The sequence below is a fragment of the Ranitomeya imitator genome, chromosome 1 (genome assembly GCF_032444005.1).
Source record: "Ranitomeya imitator isolate aRanImi1 chromosome 1, aRanImi1.pri, whole genome shotgun sequence".
Taxonomy (NCBI): Eukaryota; Metazoa; Chordata; class Amphibia; order Anura; family Dendrobatidae; genus Ranitomeya; species Ranitomeya imitator.
Genome location: NC_091282.1, coordinates 952,728,752 through 952,747,465, shown reverse-complemented (window position 1 = coordinate 952,747,465; position 18,714 = coordinate 952,728,752). Strand labels below are relative to the sequence as shown.

General features: G+C 41.7%; 1 protein-coding gene across 5 annotated transcripts in view; it reads right to left on the bottom strand.

The window, feature by feature from the left end:
- The window catches only part of NPNT (nephronectin), a 110,341-nt gene that overhangs the window by 24,715 nt on the left and 66,912 nt on the right, over positions 1-18,714 (bottom strand). For 2 of the 5 annotated variants that reach the window (XM_069743711.1, XM_069743712.1), the window contains 7 exons: positions 15,256-15,348; positions 12,084-12,176; positions 6,228-6,347; positions 5,387-5,506; positions 4,060-4,194; positions 3,706-3,828; positions 461-1,069 (listed from right to left, as the gene is read on the bottom strand). In XM_069743711.1, the coding sequence (XP_069599812.1) occupies positions 461-1,069; positions 3,706-3,828; positions 4,060-4,194; positions 5,387-5,506; positions 6,228-6,347; positions 12,084-12,176; positions 15,256-15,348 (1,293 nt within the window). The remainder of the gene's footprint in view (positions 1-460; positions 1,070-3,705; positions 3,829-4,059; positions 4,195-5,386; positions 5,507-6,227; positions 6,348-12,083; positions 12,177-15,255; positions 15,349-18,714) is intronic. The other 3 variants (XM_069743713.1, XM_069743715.1, XM_069743714.1) reach the window with 2 other exon arrangements.

Sequence of the window (18,714 nt, the reverse complement as noted above, 5' to 3'; positions counted from 1 at the left end):
ATTTAATACCTGCATAGACTAATTGGGAATGCCTGTGTTTGGTTTGATCTGTCATTCTGTGCTGATAATCGCCCTATAAGGCTCTGATTATTAGCATTATGGCTTCGGTTTAGCCATGACAAATATTATAGGTTCACTTAAAAATTGAATTCATAAGGTTTCCTTTGGGTATTTTTTTGGATAGAATGCAGCAGTAGATGCTGTCCACACTGATCACATAAGAAAAGTGCACTGTGTCATGTCCTTGTGTTTTAAACAGGTTGTTCTGATAGTGTTCCTATTGAAAAGTAAGGGACTGTAATGCCCATGTAATTCAGTGAGAGCACTATCAGAACAGACTGCACGGGCACAGTACCTAATACAGCAGAGCACCCATTACTTATACTGCTTAGAAGATGACTTGTCCTGCATATAACATTTATAGACCATAACTTAAAAAAAATGACCTGAAAAGACTTACTAAACACATCTCCTCTTTGTTTTCCTTGGTCCTCGATCCTGTTATTGTCTGGTATCTTGGTTGAGAACTGAGGAGGGTCTGTTGTAACAACTATTGGCGATTTGGGTGTTGGTGGCTTTGCTGGTGGTTGAGGTGGTCTTGTAACTGGTTGAGGTGGCCTTGTTGCTGGCTGTGGTGGTCTTGTTGCTGGTTGTGGTGGCCTTGTTGCTGGTTGTGGTGGCCTTGTTGCTGGCTGTGGTGGTCTTGTTGCTGGCTGCGGTGGCCTTGTTGCTGGCTGAGGAGGCCTTGTTGCTGGCTGCGGAGGCCTTGTTGCTGGCTGCGGAGGCCTAGTTACTGGCTTTGGTGCTGGCCTTGTTACAGGATTAGGTGGCCGTGTTACAGGTGGAGCTGGCCTACTTGTGGGCTTGGGTGTCTTTGGTTGAGGCTTTGCTGTAATAGAGGGTGAGGGAGGCCACTTAGGATGTCTGGAGCCAAAGTCTGGGATCCTGTTGCTGCTTCCTTCACTACCACTTAATGTGCTGCCATTTCCTTTAATTATGTTTCTCATATTATCTTTACCTGGTAGAAAATTATGTGGCCCTAGTGGATCAATCATCACACGGGGAATAGCTGTAGGAAAAAAACAACATAGCATTATATACCATCTCTATATTACTAATGCAGAATGTAGGAATATCGAATACTTTTTCTCCAGTCATCAAAAAATATTCTAAATGAAATATACACTATAAACACACCAGAAGGCTATGCAGCTTCAAAATGAAATCTATCAGAAACTTAGTACGTCAAAATGGTTCAAAGTTTTCATGTGTATTTAATTTCAATGTAGAGGTAAAACACAATGATAACATGTATTTTATAACATGAACTTCTAGCGCATTTAAAGATATTGCTTGCTCTTCAAAGAAAGATTAAGTGCTTTATATAATTATATGCAAGAAAGTTCCCTTTAAATAAAGTTATCTTTACAATTAAAGTAGCCATGGAGGTGAGCCCCAACCCCTGACTACTTAGAAGTAAAGTTCTGTAGAAATGACATCATATCATCAAGCTACATGTATTCTTTCCACGTAAAATGCATTAAGAGCCAAGTGGTTTTTAAAAATTCAGTGGGGCAGAATAGACTAGGTGGTCTTAAAATATGGTAAATTATGGAGCAGTGTGTCACATTTTAAAGCACGTTCCTTTCCAATCCACGTTACAAGGCATGTATGATAATTTTTGTGAAGAAATTGCTCACTAAATTTGGAATATTTAGCTTGGTAAATCTTGTCCCACCCTTGCTTTCTGCCATAGCACATATAAACATAGCAAAACGCACATTCAGAGGTCCTTTTTTTCATGTATTAAAAAAATTGTCCTAACTTCGCCGGTAATTTTGTTCTGAGTTTCATTACAGTTATATCCAAGGTTGGTCCATCAGTTTTTCTTGGATATGAAACAACAAAAGAAATATTTCTCCATTTTCTCTTATCTAGCAGTTGGTGAAAAACGTACAACACATGGTTGGCATCCTAGTGCTCCATACAGAATAATGAGCCCCATATATTTCTCCATACAGTATATAACGAGACCCATATATTGCTCTATACAGTATAATGAGCCCCATCTATTGCTCCATTCAGTATAATGGGCCCTACATATTGCTCCATACAAAATAATGGACCCCATATAATGCTCCACTCAGTATAATGAGCCTCATATATTACTCCATACAGAATAATGAGCCCCATATATTGCTCCATACAGAATACTGAGCCCCATATATTGCTCCATGCAAAATAATGGATCCCATATATTGCTCCATACAATATAATGAGCCCCATATATTGCTATATACAAAATAATGGACCCCATATAATGCTCCATACAGAATACTGAGCCATATATATTGCTCCATACAAAATAATGGACCTTGTATATTGCTCCATACAGAATAATGAGCCCCATATATTGCTCCATTCAGTATAATGGACCCCACAAATTATTTCATACAAAATATTGGACTCCATATAATGATCCACTCAGTATAATGTACCCCATATGTTACTCTATACAAAATAATGACCCCATACAGTATAATGTGACCCATACAAAATAATGGACCTCATATATTGCTCCATAAAGAATACTGAGCCCCATATATTGCTCCATGCAAAATAATGGACCTCATATATTGCTCCATACAATATGAGCACCATATAATGCTCTATACAAAATAATGGACCCCATATATTGCTCCTTACAGAATACTGAGCCCTAAATATTGCTCCATACAAAATAATGGACCCTGTATATTGCTCCATACAGAATAATGAGATCCCTATATTGCTCCATACAGTATAATGAGCACCATATATTGCTCCATACAGTATAATGGGCCCCATATTCAGTGAAGGAAATAATTATTTGGTCTCTTGCTGATTTTGTAAATTTGCCCACTGACAAAGACATGAACAGTCTGTAATTTTAAGGGCAGGTTAATTTTAACATTGTGAGATAGAATAACAAAAATAAAATCCAGAAAATCACATTGTATAAATTACACTGGGGCTCTGAGCAACCGGGCCCCCATAGCGCGCCGGTGTCGCCGACAGCAATTGGGTCTTCCCATCTGCTCAGGGCCCCGGCACTTGCCCGGGTGCTGACGCTGGCCCTGTGTCTCGGGAAAAGCCCCATGGACTATACTAGGTAAGAGGTCTATCTGTGGAAGTACAGATAGAACTTGTATGTGAAAACCAGACATCTAACATAGTAACATAGTTAGCAAGGCCGAAAAAAGACATTTGTCCATCCAGTTCAGCCTATATTCCGTCAGAATAAATCCCCAGATCTACGTCCTTCTAAAGAACCTAATCTGAATGACACAAGCAAAAATAAAACAAAAAAGCCTATAAAAGATATACCCACGTGACAAGACAGTTTACTGTTATCTTCCAGTGATATGGTTTTGAGCTTGGTACAAAGTGTTTTGATAATTTTTCTGTTACCAGTAGTGCACTATAGCATCTGCAGATGTAACCCGCAGGGAATCGGAGACATTGCCCTGACACTGGTTAGAGAACAGTGCAAGTAAAGTGTGTTGTATATGTCTGATTCAACGAAATAATGCACTGTCTTTACCATCCCCTATTGCTATTCTCCCGGTAATGGTTAATAACTTCTCTTTACCCTGCTTAAAGCATAATAATGCATTGCACATCTACAGAAATATACAACAGCCTGAATTCTGAAATAACACATACGTGTGCAGTCAGCTCCATTGCCCCGGTAGCCTTCATTGCACTTGCACTTGTAGGATCCTTGGGTGTTGTAGCATCTTGCATAGTTACTGCATTGATAGTCCCCAGTGTAACACTCATCAATATCTGTCCATAGACATAAAAATAGGTATACAAGAGTTACATTGGCAATAACTAGAGAAATGGCCTAAACTGGAGTATATCCCATCTTCTCATTTTCTGTGGTGTTACTAACCTTGGCAATCTTTTCTGTAAATGAATACTTATTTATTGCATACATTATCAAAGTACTGGCGTCCATTGGTGTCAGTGATATTGGGCAAACACAAGTGCCCTATATAAAAAGCTTGAACTTACCGAAGCACTGGTATTTCCCATGCGCATGGATTAAGTCATATCCAGGATAGCATTTGCAAATATAGCTTCCAAACGTGTTTACACACTTCCTAAATCGTGGACATACAGCCTTTCCTGTTGTGCACTCATCAACATCTAGCAAAGAGACATTACGGAAAAATGCACATTAGTGTCTTACATAAAAGAATGGATATTGTGGAAATTAACGTTCCAAAATGATATCTGGTATTACTGGTCTGTGAAACAGTGCTTTGGGAGAAGCCTTTCTTATAGGTCTGAACTGTCCTGGTCCTCTGTTATCCACCTGAATATTTATGGATGCAAAGTCAGACACTGTTAGCAGTGAGCGAACTGTGCCAGAATTTGTAAGAACAACCCCAAATGGTCAATTTACGCACACATTTCTACAAGGATTAACAAAAAACGGTACAAAATAGTTATAGAAAGAGGTGCTCCAAAACAGGAATATCAGGGGAAAGGACAGGTTCCGTTTTTTCTTTTTACATTTAGTAACCAATGAAAGTGTTTGCAGTGAAGTTACGGCACAACCCCAATGCAGACAGTATCCTCAATCAGACTGCTGCGCACTATGTTGTCCCACCTGTATATAGTGCGGACATATTTCGCAGAGCAGTATAGACATTTGTCACCAGTCATTGTGTTGAGTTAGGCTTTTAATCAAACCCCTTTTAGGCACACACTCATTAGGACCAATGTCATAAAGAGCTCATTAACCAATCTGTATTTTTTGGGGTGTGGAAGGAAACCAGAATATGCACATAACAGGAGAACAATGCATGCTACTAGGCAGCTGTGTCTGCTACTAAGCCCAAGCCAAAAGAAGGGCCGGACATATTGGATTTTAACATCTTTTTACCCCCTGGACACAATAAGTAGTCGATTAATCCTGTCTAAATTAGCATATTCAGCCAACATTTATCTAATGAGTATGAGTGCTTTACTATGGCCACAGAACGACGGATCTTTTGCCTATACTTGTGAACATCAGCATTTTTATTGGCCAGATTCTCAGCTCCATTGCCATATCAGGCCGGATCATACATTGCTAGATGAATGGACTGCTGCTAGGTCAACGGGAAAGAACTACTGCACATGTTAGGATAATAATATCAATTTAATCTGATATCTGGTTAATATCATGATTTGTATAGCACTATTGTTAGTTTCCCTACAGCCGTGCCAACACCCAAAATCTCCAATCACAACCAGGTCATTTAACATTTTATTTTCACAAGTATGGATTTTGAAGCCTGGAGAAAATCTAGGTAAATTACCGATTACTGAGTGAATGTCAGGTACCACTTACCCACACATGTCCTGCCATCTGCTCCTAACTGCAAACCAGGAGAAGGACAGCGGCATCGGACCTCTCCTTTTACAACATCACATCCGTATTGGCAGTTTGCCATAGAGCAGGTATGTGCATCTGGAGGAAGATTTATATCATGTTTATAATTTATTATTACTCATAATAGTAGTAGTACAAGTAGACATGTAATATTCCTAGGATCAGTTACTAAGTCTATGGTCACTACTAGACCTGCCCCCATTACCAGATGAATTATTCACTTCAAAAGTATTGGCGCTTATCTATAAAACTGTTATTACTGGGGTTGTCAGTGGCTCCAGTGCTAAGCGATCAAAAGGCATCCAGTAGAGCCCTCTACACATTACACAAAAGTCAGCTGAGCCTGCCGGTACCGGCATGATGATCGTTGACAGTCTGATGTGTGTGGGGTCCGCCCGACTCCCCCACTACACACCCTTTTGCTCTCCATGGATATATGCCGCTGTCAGATACAACACAGGGGCACGTGGCCGAACTAAGTGTTCCAGCGAGAGGCAGGAGAGATACTGGTCAGCTGAATGGTCTTCTAGCCGACAGCTATCTACTGTGCATAGATAATAGGTAGTTTGCTAACAGATATAGAGACCAAAAAATGGATCTCTGCCTTTACTTAAAACCCGAAATTTTCGTTGGTACAAGCATTTACAAAAGTGACTTCATGTGAGCACAAGCAGACCCATTTGTAGTGTTTGCAGAATGGGAACAAGAAGAACAGAGATCAATGCCAGCGGTCATACATTTCAGTAGAACAGCAGCCACTAATGAGGGCATAACAATGCGAGGCAGAGAACGGACATACTTGAACACGTTCCATCGGGCATCATCATGTATCCGTTCAGACAATAGCACTTGTAGCTCCCAAATGTATTCATGCAGCGGTACTTGCACGGTCGAGGCTTCAGTCCACATTCATTTAGATCTGTATGGAGTAAAATACTTTTTTCATTTTGAAAATCTTAAATATATTGGCATGTTGTAATGACGTATCTCTACACGACTGGAGCAGAGGAACAATTACCATGTGAGTGGCTAGCATGTCCTTAGTGGAGCCTGAGAATGATACAATGTTCTCCATGTGGATCTGTTCCACCATTTGGTCACTTCTTTACTCCTAGAACCAAAAAACCTCCTAAAAACCTATTGCACTCTCCTGTGAGATAAAACCTCCACTCATTACTATCAATGTATATGAGGGCATTACTCAATCACCCATTCTACAGAACTGTGATCGGTATCTTCAGCCTCATGAAATGGAGCGATTTCATAGCTACACATCATGGATACATACTTCAATATATCTAGAGGATATGCGGACTTTTACAAATAATTGATTTTTTTAAACAGCTTTACAAATAGACTTTATTAAAAATCTACCATTTAGTGTGCTGCTCCTCTGCGGGCCTATGTGTGTCCATGGACACAGACTTGTACTAAACTCCTAGATTCTCCATCCCCACACTCCTTACCATGTGTCCTCGCTAGCCTACTTCCCAGTTTTAGAGGATGATAAATGCAAAGGTGAATGACAACATAATTAGACTGTCTGTGGTCCGTAATATTGGGGACACATAGGAGCTTAGGAGCTGTAGACACAAAACAGCATTGTACTTTTAATCAAGTATAAGTCTACATGCAGATTTGTTCCTTTTTTCTACATAAAAAATTAAAAAAATTATTGCAAAAGTGTAGAGTGTAAAATTATATTTGTCAGCACCTTCTTCTATAAATCTAATAATTACATTGTTATGTAGGTTGAAAAAAAACCTGGGTTCATCAAGTTCAACCTTTGTCCACCAATTGTACATTTGTCACCAATTTAACAATAAGCCACAATGTTATGTGTATCAAGGAAATCGTCCAGCCCTTCCTTAAAAGCTGTTATAGTGTCTGCCATTACTACCTCTTGTGGTCGGGCATTCCACAGTCTGACTGTCCTAACTGTACAGAACCCCTTCTTGTTTAGCTGCCGGAATCGCCTTTCTTCCACCAATAATGAGTGCCCCCTAATCCTCAGTAGGAACTTTGGAAGGAATAAGTCATGTGCCAACGTACTGTACTGGCCACACATTCCTTCGGAATCCGCTTGTACCATTACACCAGGGCCGTAATAGTATAAACGTCGGGGAGCGTTAGGGAACATAACCGTTGGCAGACTAATGGCTTGATGGCCAATTATCTTGCTTGAGTGCAAGGTTTAGAGGTAGGGAATGAAAACATAAGTTACAAATTGACCAATTTCCATGGCTGCCTCTATAGCAATAAACTGATAACCCAATCAAGGATATATGTGACCTGGAACTTGAAGTGAACCGAATATTCGGTTTGCACAGGTCTATTCTTTCTTCTCCCAGGAGCATGTATTCACTAGGTAGGCAGCAGGAATCATCATGACATTTGACAAACTATGTAACTATAATCGACCCAAAAGTGATTGATATTATATGTCCACATATTGTAGATTCATCAGTTGAACACATTAGCATGCCGCACATGGGAAATGCACAGAAAAGTCAAGTTTCTCCCATGAAGTTTGGTGTTCAGCCAGAAAAGGTGCTTTAGGTGAAGAGAGAAGAAAAGCACAGGCACATACAAGAACTACAGCGCGGAGCGGAGAGGTGATCCAGAAATTATATTTCAGATAAAGGATTGTCTTCTATAAAAATTGTGCGTGATACTTTAAGTAGATGTCGTGATCTAAATGGTTCCACCCTGAACACAAGTGGATGCCCACACATTGGTAGAACAACATCGTCCTATGAACTATGGTCACGGTGGTCTAAAGCTGGCCATAAACATTAGAACTATCGCTTGGCTGATAGCTATCCCTCCGGACCCCCTATACCCAGGAGTGCGAGAGCCACACAAGGTTGCCAACTTCAAGTTTTATTTTTTGTTCTGGACAGCTCCTCAAAAAAAAAAAAATCACAGACAATATTTTTTTATGGACATATTGGAGAAACACAACAAATCATTAAATGATTATAAGTGATAGATGTCTCCAGCCCATAATTCTGATATGAAGACATCAGCTGCATTCACTGTAAACTGTAAAATGATGATAATTACAGACAAAAGCATCGGTGTAAGTTTTTTAGCTCCAAAAAAATCCCTGACACCCTAAATCCTGGAATTTCTGGACGGTTGGCAACCCTGGAACCACAGCCAGAATCATCTAGCATGGCTTATCTCCCGCCAATAAAAGGGATTGTACTATTGATCCCTATTTCCCCCATATAATTTGTCAGAGCAGAGTCGGAGGACATTTGATGGTCAGCTGATCCTGACTAAATCAGCAGGTTCATACAATTTGTATCTAATATGTATGAGAGCCTTCACGAGAAAGATTCCCCCAAAAATTATCTTGTGGCCTTCAATGGCATATACAGGGAAATTAGGACCTTGGATGTGCGTCAGTAGTAAATGAAGGAGATCATGTTGGAACATTTTGGGGACAAATGTACAGTGCTCGTCTGGTTTTTTCCTGTGCCCGTTATTGTGGATGAGTGCTAAATTCTCTTTATTATTTTATAGTTTCTGTGGCGATCAGTTCTTAGGTGCCCGGCAATTTTACTAATGTATGTTGTATGTATCTGCAATATAGCACATGGGCCCATACTGTTCTGGAGGAATCTTTAGAGGATTCATTCCCTCTTCTGTGGTATAAAACACATTACAGGTAAATATTCCCACACAATGGAGCAAAGGGCACGATATTGGGGATGAATGAAGCTGTACAGTCAAGGTTTGTGCTCACAGCTTTGTCATATTGTATACAGAATATCTGACTAAGAGTATGTGCACACTTTGCGGATTCTCTGCGGATCCCCAGCGTTATTTACAGTGCAGAAACGCTGCAGATCCGCAATTGATTTACAGTACAATGTAAATCAATGAGAAAAAAAAATGCTGTGCACACTTTGCAGAAAATCCGCTGCAGAAACGCTGCAGTTTAAAAGAAGTAGCATGTCACTTATTTTTTGTGAATCTGCAGCGTTTTTGTACCCATTCCATTATAGAAAACCGCAGGGGTAAAAAACGCAGCAAATCCGCAAGAAAACCGCAGCAAAAATGCACAAAAAAAACGCTGCGGAACCGCACAAAAAACGCGACAAATCCGCAGGTGCGTTTTCTGCCAGGAAAGGCAGAATTCGCACCAGAAATTCCTAAGGCTAATCCGCAACGTGTGCACACAGTCTTATAGTAATGAAATCACTTGTCACATGACTAATGATCGTTTGACGGTCAAGCATCAATTGAAATGATCATTAATTTCACTCAGGGCAGGAGTTGGGGGGCAGGCAGACCAGGCAGTTGCCTAGGGCCCCCCGCTCATCCAGGGGCCCCCAGACAGTGGCGTGTCGCTAATAGTGGCACACCACAAGGCTGCTGTGGGCACCCTAAGTAAGAGGGGCCAGCACCGCCCTCCCACATCGCGCATTCATTCAGTTGAAAGCAGTGATGGAGGACAGAGCATCATGTGACACTCCCTCTCCCATCACTCCCCCTCTGACTTGGCGTGTACCAGCAGGGGAGCTGCTGAGACGCTCTGCAGAAACCAGAGCATCAAGGGAATGAGAAGGAGAGGTAAGTATTGTGTGTGTGTGCGTGTGTATTTGTATGTGTGTGTCTGCTGCACGAAACCGTGTGTGGGGATACTGCACTATACTGTATTGTATGTGTGTCTGCTGCACTATACTGTGTGGGGGGACTGCACTATACTGTGTGTGGGGGCTGCATTATACTGTGTGTGTTGGGCTGCATTATACAGGTTGTAGGTGCTGCATTATACTGGTTGTAGGAGCTGCACTATACTGTGTGTGGGTGTTACACTATACTGTGTGTGGGGGACTGCACTACACTGTGTGGGGGGCTGCATTATAGTGTGGGGGGGTTGCACTATACTGTGTTTGTGATGGGGGCTGAATTATATTGTGTGTGTCGGGTTGCATTATACTTGGAGGGGACTGCTTTATACTCTGGGGGGCTGCATTATACTCTTAGGGGGATGAATTATACTCTGGGGGTGCTGCATTATATTCTTAGGGGGCTGCATTATACTGTGTGTGGGGGGTTGCACTATACTGTATGTGTGTTTGTGGGGGGTTGAATTATACTGTGTGGGGGACTGCATTATACTGTGTGTGGGACTCCATTATACTCTGAGGGGGCTGCTTTATACTCTGGGGGGCTGCATTATACTGTGTGTGGGGCTGCATTGTACTCTGAGGGGGCTGCATTATGCTCTATGAGGGGACTACATTATACTCTATGAGGGGGGCTGCAGTATACTCTGAGGGGAGCTGCATTATACTTTATCAAGGACCATGGGGAGTGCATTTTACTATATGTACTATATGGGACCTGCATTATACTGTATCAAGGACTATCTGTACCAATCATTCTTCCTCAGCCGGAGTAAGGGTAGGTGCACATGGTCAGTAAACAATGCGGGTTGGACACTGCATACGTGTACAGCATCCAGATGTTACAGCATATTGGATGAGATTTCAAGAAATCCCATGCCCACTATGTGTGCACAGACACCCGCAGCTCACACATATAATGTAATGGACGTGGTGCTCAGTTCAATGACCACATGTGGATTCACCTGCGTTCAATAGCCGGCAGCACTTTGGACGCAGCGGACATGTGCTGCGTCCTAAGCGCTGCCAATTACTGAACATGTGCACATACCCTATAGAGGCCGGGAAACAAGCGTCGAACGACTTCCATATTGTCGATCACGCTCGTTTACAGGCCTGATCTTAGAACTTATAAATACATCAGAAATGCTTCAGTGTGATGGTGCAAAATGTGAGCTTTTGGGGCCCCACTTTAAACTTTTGCTTAGGGACCCACTTTGTCTAAAACTGGACCTGCTTTCACCAAAACAGCATGGTCGAAATCAACCATATCAAATGACTTTTATGGCTTGGGGGGGCCATAAAGGGAACCTATCACCAGGTTTTTGCTACCCCATCTGAGTGCATCATGATGCAGTGACAGAGACCCTGTTTCCAGCAATATGTCACTTAATGTGCTGCTTGCTGTCATTTTTATAAAATCATTGTTTTATTGGCTGCAGATCTACCAGTTCTCTGAATTCAGATCTCTTTAAATCATTGATTGACAGCTTTCTGTCTACAATGTGCATAGGCAGAAAGTGGTAGGGCAAGATAATACAGAGCTCAGGAATATGGAGAACTACATGGCAGCAGGTTTATTAGTCCTCTACTGATAATCTCCTGCTGATAAAAGTGATTTTACCAAAACTACTGCAATTAGCCCTGTAAGTGACACATCGCTGGAATCAGGGTGTCTGTCGCTACATCTTGCTGCTCTCGGATTAGGTGGCATTAACCTGCTGACAGATTCCCTTTAAAATTACAGTTCCGTATTAAAGTGAAAGTGCATAAGAGATTGTGCTGGAATAGGCAGGCTGGACAGAATAGATAGAGAAAAGAGGTCATTCTCAGGAAAGGAAGGTTCTTGCATTCCATATTTCACTTGCATGCCTTTGAAAGCCTGGTCTTCAAGGCAAAGCCATCAGTCTTGCATTAAAAGGGGCAGCCTTCTGCCAAAGAGCCTGCTCATTCTCCTACAGCCATGCTTGAACGAGGAGTGCACTGGCCTAGTAGACAATAGATATTCTCACCCCCGGGAGGGAACTCTGTAGTCGGGTATTCGACAGGATAGAAAACAGGCACTTCATGGTACCAGTCAGGCTGGATGGTCAATAGGCGCTCATCTTCATATGAAGGAGGAAGAGAAGGTCAACAATTCTTGTGTGTGGATTGTGGATTACATGAGGAAACCAATAAAATATGAAACAGTAGGGCTTATTTACACATACTGCATAGGAGGAACATGTACTAAACAATATCCACAAGAGCTTTATTTACCTAGTGCCTCATAGTCATGGTTTTATATAAAGGTGATTCCTAAGTGCCCATTACAAACACAAACTACAAAACGCCATACTGCTTTCCATGTAGAGTGACATTGACAGAAATCTGCTAATCAGTGGCTGGGGTGGGTTACACCAAGCAATGGACTATGATGCTTGAAACACCTAGCCCTGTAGTGATAATCTCTTGCTGATAAAACACTGATTGTATTCAAACAGCCTAGTAAGTGAGACATCACTGGAATCAGGCTCTCAGCCCCTACATCATGCTGCTTTTAGATTACATAAAAAAGAAGAAAATGAAGTGCTCACCCTCCTTGCTGGTAATGGAGTCAGCTGAATCTTTATCGGTGAGTGCTGTGTTCAGCTGGTGTGCACAGCAATGTGGGAGAGGAAAAGGAATTCAGCACAACCAATATGATCAGCTATGATTAAGGGTGGGAGCACCAGAAACACATCTTTTTTTTAATGCTACCATCGTATTTTAATGGATTAAAAATATAGAGGAGCATTTTTCATACATCACGGGATGGATGTGCTGAATTCCTGTTCTCATCCTACATAGAGAAAATCTAATGACAGGTTCCTTATAAAGGAGTAAGCGCAGATCTGCCATTCTCGGAAGTGATCAATACTCATTGAATGGAGCTAAGCTGTTCAGCCCTGAGCAATGTTTATATTAGGCCGCCACCAAAGCTGGTATCAGCTGAGGGGTGGGGGTGCTGGGTGTCGGACCCCTATCGATCTGATTATGATAACCTATATAAAAGATATGTCTGGACAACCTCTTTACCGTTCATTTATACAGGCAGATAATTGGTGAACAGTCACACATTCCTAACGATCACTCCCAATTACTGGCCTGCTAATTGGATCATTAATACGGACAAAAGAATCCTTGTTGTCGACAGCACATGGTCCTGTGTAAATGGGAGATATGGTGCCAATAATATGCATACTATATATTTACAGAACCACTGCGTTAACCATTGTTCATTCCCATACAGCTTAAAACAACCTTAAGGCTATGTGCACACGTTGCGGATTTTGCTGCGGATCCGCAGCTTTTTTCCATGCGTTGTATGGTACCATGTAAACGTATGGAAAACAAAATCTGTAGTGCCCATGCTGCAGAAAATACCGCACGAAAACGCAGCGTTGTTTTTTCCGCAGCATGTCAATTCCACAGCGGTTTACACCTGCTCCATAATAGGAATCCGCAGGTGTAAAACTGCAGGTGGAATCCACACAAAAACTGCGGTAAATCGGCAGAAAATCCGCAGTGCGGTTTACCTGCGGATTTTGCAAAAACAGTGCGGAAAAATCCGCACACCAATAAGCAACGTGTGCACATAGCCTTAACGTACAGATTGATTATTATAGGCAGAAATCTGCCCAGCCAAATGAAAATCTAGTTAACCATTAATGGGAGCTATGGAATACCTCTACTCAGTGCTTAGAGAATGGTCAGAATGATTGATGTTCATTTGCAGCAGCCATCTGATCTGGAGGGATCTGAGCAGTGAGCCCAGAGTAATAATCAAATATCAATCATGTCAACTCTCCCAAAACTGCTATGCTGGTTTCACATTCACAATGTTTTAGGCTGTGTGCACACAATGTGGATTTGCTGCGGATCCGCAGTGGATTTTTCCGCCCAGAAACGCTGCAGATTCGCACTGTGATGTACAGTACAACGTAAATTAATGGGATTAAAAAATAGCTGTGCAGATGGTGCGGAAAAATCAGTGCGGAATTGCTGCGGATTTCAAAGAAGTGCATGTCACTTCTTTTGTGCGGATCTGCAGCGTTTCTGCACCCCTCCATGTTAAAAATCCGCAGTGGCAAAAACCGCAGCAATTCTGTATAAAAACGGCACAAAATCTGCATAAAAACCGTGGCAAATCCGCAGCTGCGGATTCTGCCAGGAGATGCGGATTTTGTGCCGAAAATTCTGCACCTCTTTTCCTACGTGTGCACATAGCTGTGATACACACACAGTGCTTTTGTTTTTGGTGAATAATTTGGTGTTTTCTTATTTACATGCTGGATGTGCAGTATGACTCCTCAATAGATTTTCCAAAATAGAGAGACAAAACATTAGCTTACAGTTGCCATATTGTGGCAGGTTTTCAACATATACAGTAAGTGGATCTACAGTAGAGCAATCTTACAAACATCTCTTCATATAATATTGGTTGCCATTGGGTTTATTCTGTAAGTTTAATCAAGACAATACAGTTAGCTTCTATTGTCATTGTTATGTAATAGAGTTGAGCAAAAACATTCACAAGATCTGGTCCAGCAGCCATGTGGTTACTCTGTAACCACCCGACCAGAGCCTTGGGAATCTTCTCCTACCTAGGACATCCCTACAAGGTTGCCAATGGTCCAGAAATTCCAGGACAGTCTGTAAAAATAGGGCACTTTTTTCCCTGTCCATAAAAAAGGCATCTGTGATTTTTTTTTAAGATGAAGAAACTTATCCAGATTATTATAACTGTAATTATCATAATTTTACATCTCACGGTGAATGCAGCTAATGTCTGCATATCATAATTATGGACTGTAGACATGCATCACTGATAGTCACAATGATTTATTATGTTTTCTTCAGTGTGTCCATAAAAAATATTGCTTGTCTAATTTCCAGAAAAAAATAAAAAGTATAGTTGGCAACCTGCATCCGCAGCGCCAATATCATTACATTGAGGCGCAGTGCACGCATGTGGACAACCAAAAGAAGAGACGGGAACGCTGAAGGTAGAAGGTTCACATTGCTCTGACCTGGTGCCAAGGACAATCGACATGGCCGCTAGACCAGGGTTCTGCAAATCATTTTGCTCAACTCAATTGTGTAATAATTGGTCAGAACATACTTACAGGCAATACCTAAGCAACATTAAAAGAGCCCACGTACCTTGATTGCAAGTTTTTCCAGTGTATCCCGGGTGACATTTGCACTTATTGGGGCCTATACACTCCCCATGTTTACATCCTGGTTGGCAAACGGCTACAGAAACAGAGATAAAAAAAGATTAACATTGATCGGTCCCTGATGTAAATTTCATTATTCTAGTCCTCCAAATTTTAATTTGTTACAGAAGACGGCCTGAAAGACTCAGAATCAATAACACTAAGGGTTAATGCCAAATGATGTTATAAAGAGCTGTATGTTTTTTTCCTTTTTTTAGGACTGCATTTTTTATTACAAAAAAAATGATAATGCTTGGACTGAAACATTGCATTTAGAGAACGAAGTTGGCATTCCCCTAAGATTTGGAATGCTCATGGTGACAAGGATTGAAATTGAAAAGCAGAATGAAAATGTGTAAGTATAGCTTATCAATGTATCAATAGTAGGAGGATCAGATTGTTTCATCTGTACAGGTGTGCTATAAAGAGTAGAGCTATATGAACAAAACAATATGTGCTCACTAAAAAATCTGTTCCCCTCCGACAACACATCCCAATATAAAGCATTAAATTAATCAAATCTGTATGTGTCTGTTACAATATTGGAAAGAGAGAAATATAACTGTCCATGTTGACAAGCTTATAACAAGCCATAATGTGCATGAATTAAGGGGTGACCAGAAAAATGCCCACATGGAAAATTGCCCACAGGAAAATTGCCCACATGGAAAATTGCCCACACGGAAAATTGCCCACACGGAAAATTGCCCACACAGAAAATTGCCAATTGCAGAAACACAAAGTTTCAGATCCATGATATTTGAGGTGCAAGGTGAAGAATGCCCACAGAAAATTGCCCATAACCTGAATTATAGGTTAAATTCTCTGTAAGACAGGGGATAGTATATGCATGTATACATGTGATGCTCTGCAGGGCAGAAGAATAATAAATATAGGTGAGATGCTCTGCAGGACAGAGAATAGCAAAGAGATATAGGTTAAATGCTCTGCAGGACAGAGGGATAGTATGCAGGTATACGTGAGATGCTCTGCAGGGCAGAAGAATAATATAGAATTATAGGTGAGATGCTCTGCAGGAGAGAGAATAGCAAAGAGATATAGGTTAAATGCTCTGCAGGACAGGGGGATAGTATGCAGGTTTACGTGAGATGCTCTACAGGGCAGAAGAATAATATAGAATTATAGGTGAGATGCTCTGCAGGACAGAGAATAGCAAAGAGATATAGGTTAAATGCTCTGCAGGAGAGGGGGATAGTATGCAGGTATACATGAGATGCTCTGCAGGGCAGAACAATATAGAATTATAGGTGAGATGCTCTGCAGGACAGAGAACAGCAAAGAGATATAGGTTAAATGCTCTGCAGGACAGGGGGATAGTATGCAGGTATACGTGAGACGCTCTGCAGAACAGAGAATAGTATAGAATTATAGGTGAGAAGCTCTGCAGCACAGAAGAATGTCTGCCAAAATTGCCCACATAAAAAACTACCGTCAAATTTATTAACTGCCGGGTGATTGTCCTTGACTTCCATGGGCTCCATTGAAATACAATACAGCACAACACAGGCAGCAAAGAAAATGCAGAATGGATTTCAACAAAGGTCTCTGGGCCCAGTTTACTTCTCCAGGTTCTACAGGTTCAGTTCACTCATCCCTAGTCCCAGAGTACGGATTCTGTTCTTGTCATTCCACTGTGCTAACTGTGCTAACAATAATTCCACTCTCATTGTGGTGTGTCTGGGCCTAGAGACACATTCAAATCCACTCTGCATTTCCTTCCATCCTATGCCTGCCTGCACCTGCAGTATATGTGTATGATACATAACTAGGTAGGGTCTGTTCACTCTTACTCTTGGTAGTCATAAGTGGACAGGGAAGGAAGTGCAGGCCCCAGATTCACTGCCACTGAAGTCAATGGGAGAGCAGTGCTGCTATGACTCTTCCGCTCCTCTGACAGATTCTGCGGTGCCTTCTGGGCTTCCAGGACCATCTATCTCAGCCAGCAGCACCCTGCTTTTGGTGGGCACCCACTGAGATGACAATGTATTAGATCTGACCTGCAGTTGCATGTAACTCCACAGATAATACAGTGATTCTTTTGTGGGTACTGATAGCTGTGATGGCTCCTCTGGATCATAGTCATACTGCTGCTGTTTTTGCATGCAATGTGCTGCTGTTTTGGGCTGGTGGGAGGAGTAAGGCAGAATCAGTGAGAGAGGAGAGCAGACTAGATATATCTATTGCTGATAATGACAGACTGCTACAAACCACAGATCTTCAGCATTTTTGCAGTTTTGCACTAGGTCAGCTGTAGATCACAAGTTGATCACACATCATGTGAACATCCTCACCTTTCACCTCAAATATCATAGATCTGAAACTTTGTGATGCTGCAATTGGCAATTTTCCATGTGGGCAATTTTCCGTGTGGGCAATTTTCCGTGTGGGCAATTTTCTGTGTGGGCAATTTTCTGTGTGGGCAATTTTCCATGTGGGCAATTTTCTGTGTGGGCAATTTTCTGTGTGGGCAATTTTCCTGTGGGCATTTTTCATGGGGGCAATTTTCCTGTGGGCAATTTTCCTGGGGGCATTTTTCCTGTGGGCAATTTTCCTGGGGGCATTTTTCCTGTGGGCAATTTTCAGGGAACCGTATTAAGGCTGAGTTCACATGATACATTTTTATTTTGTAATTTAGCAGCATCGTCACAAAACTGCATGGTTTTTGCATTAGTTTTACAAAATCAAATCACGAACAAAAACTACACATTTTTCTGCAGATTCAGTGTTGAATTTGCATTGCAATCACATCTACATTTGTCCTGTGTAGACTTAAGGTGCACTTACAATGGCTCGTGAATGAGCACAAATAGGTATGCTCGTTTCACGTCACTCAGCCAGTGTAAACCAGCTGCCGATCACCCAACAGATTAGCAAAACGCTCCTTTGTTGGGTGACATTATTTTTAAGCCTAATTGCTTAAAAATCATAGCTGTGGGCAGCACATCATCCTGCTTATCCAACAGGACCTGTGCTGCCGAGACCAATGACAGTCAACAGGCTACTGAACGACCGCTGATTGGCAAACAGGTAGCTGATCGACTGATGTTCAGTGTCCGCGATCAGCCTGTGTAAAGAGCCCATTCCTGTAAGCTCCACTGGCACTTTGAGCTTTGCTAACCCTACAGAGGGAAAACTGCATTTGATTTCAGGATCGAATGCTGGACCATGGCAGCATGCAGGAATGGAGGCTGGGGAGCAGTGCACTCCTGGAGACAAACCCTTAATGAAACCATGTAGTTTTAGTACCTAACTTACTTACAGGGGGAATAATGATGGACTGTTCTGCTGCACTCCAACCCCTGAAGGCAACAATCGCGCTGTGTGTACAGAGTTAAGTGCTTTTACATGTAATGTGAATAGTGATGTGCATCTTATATAATGT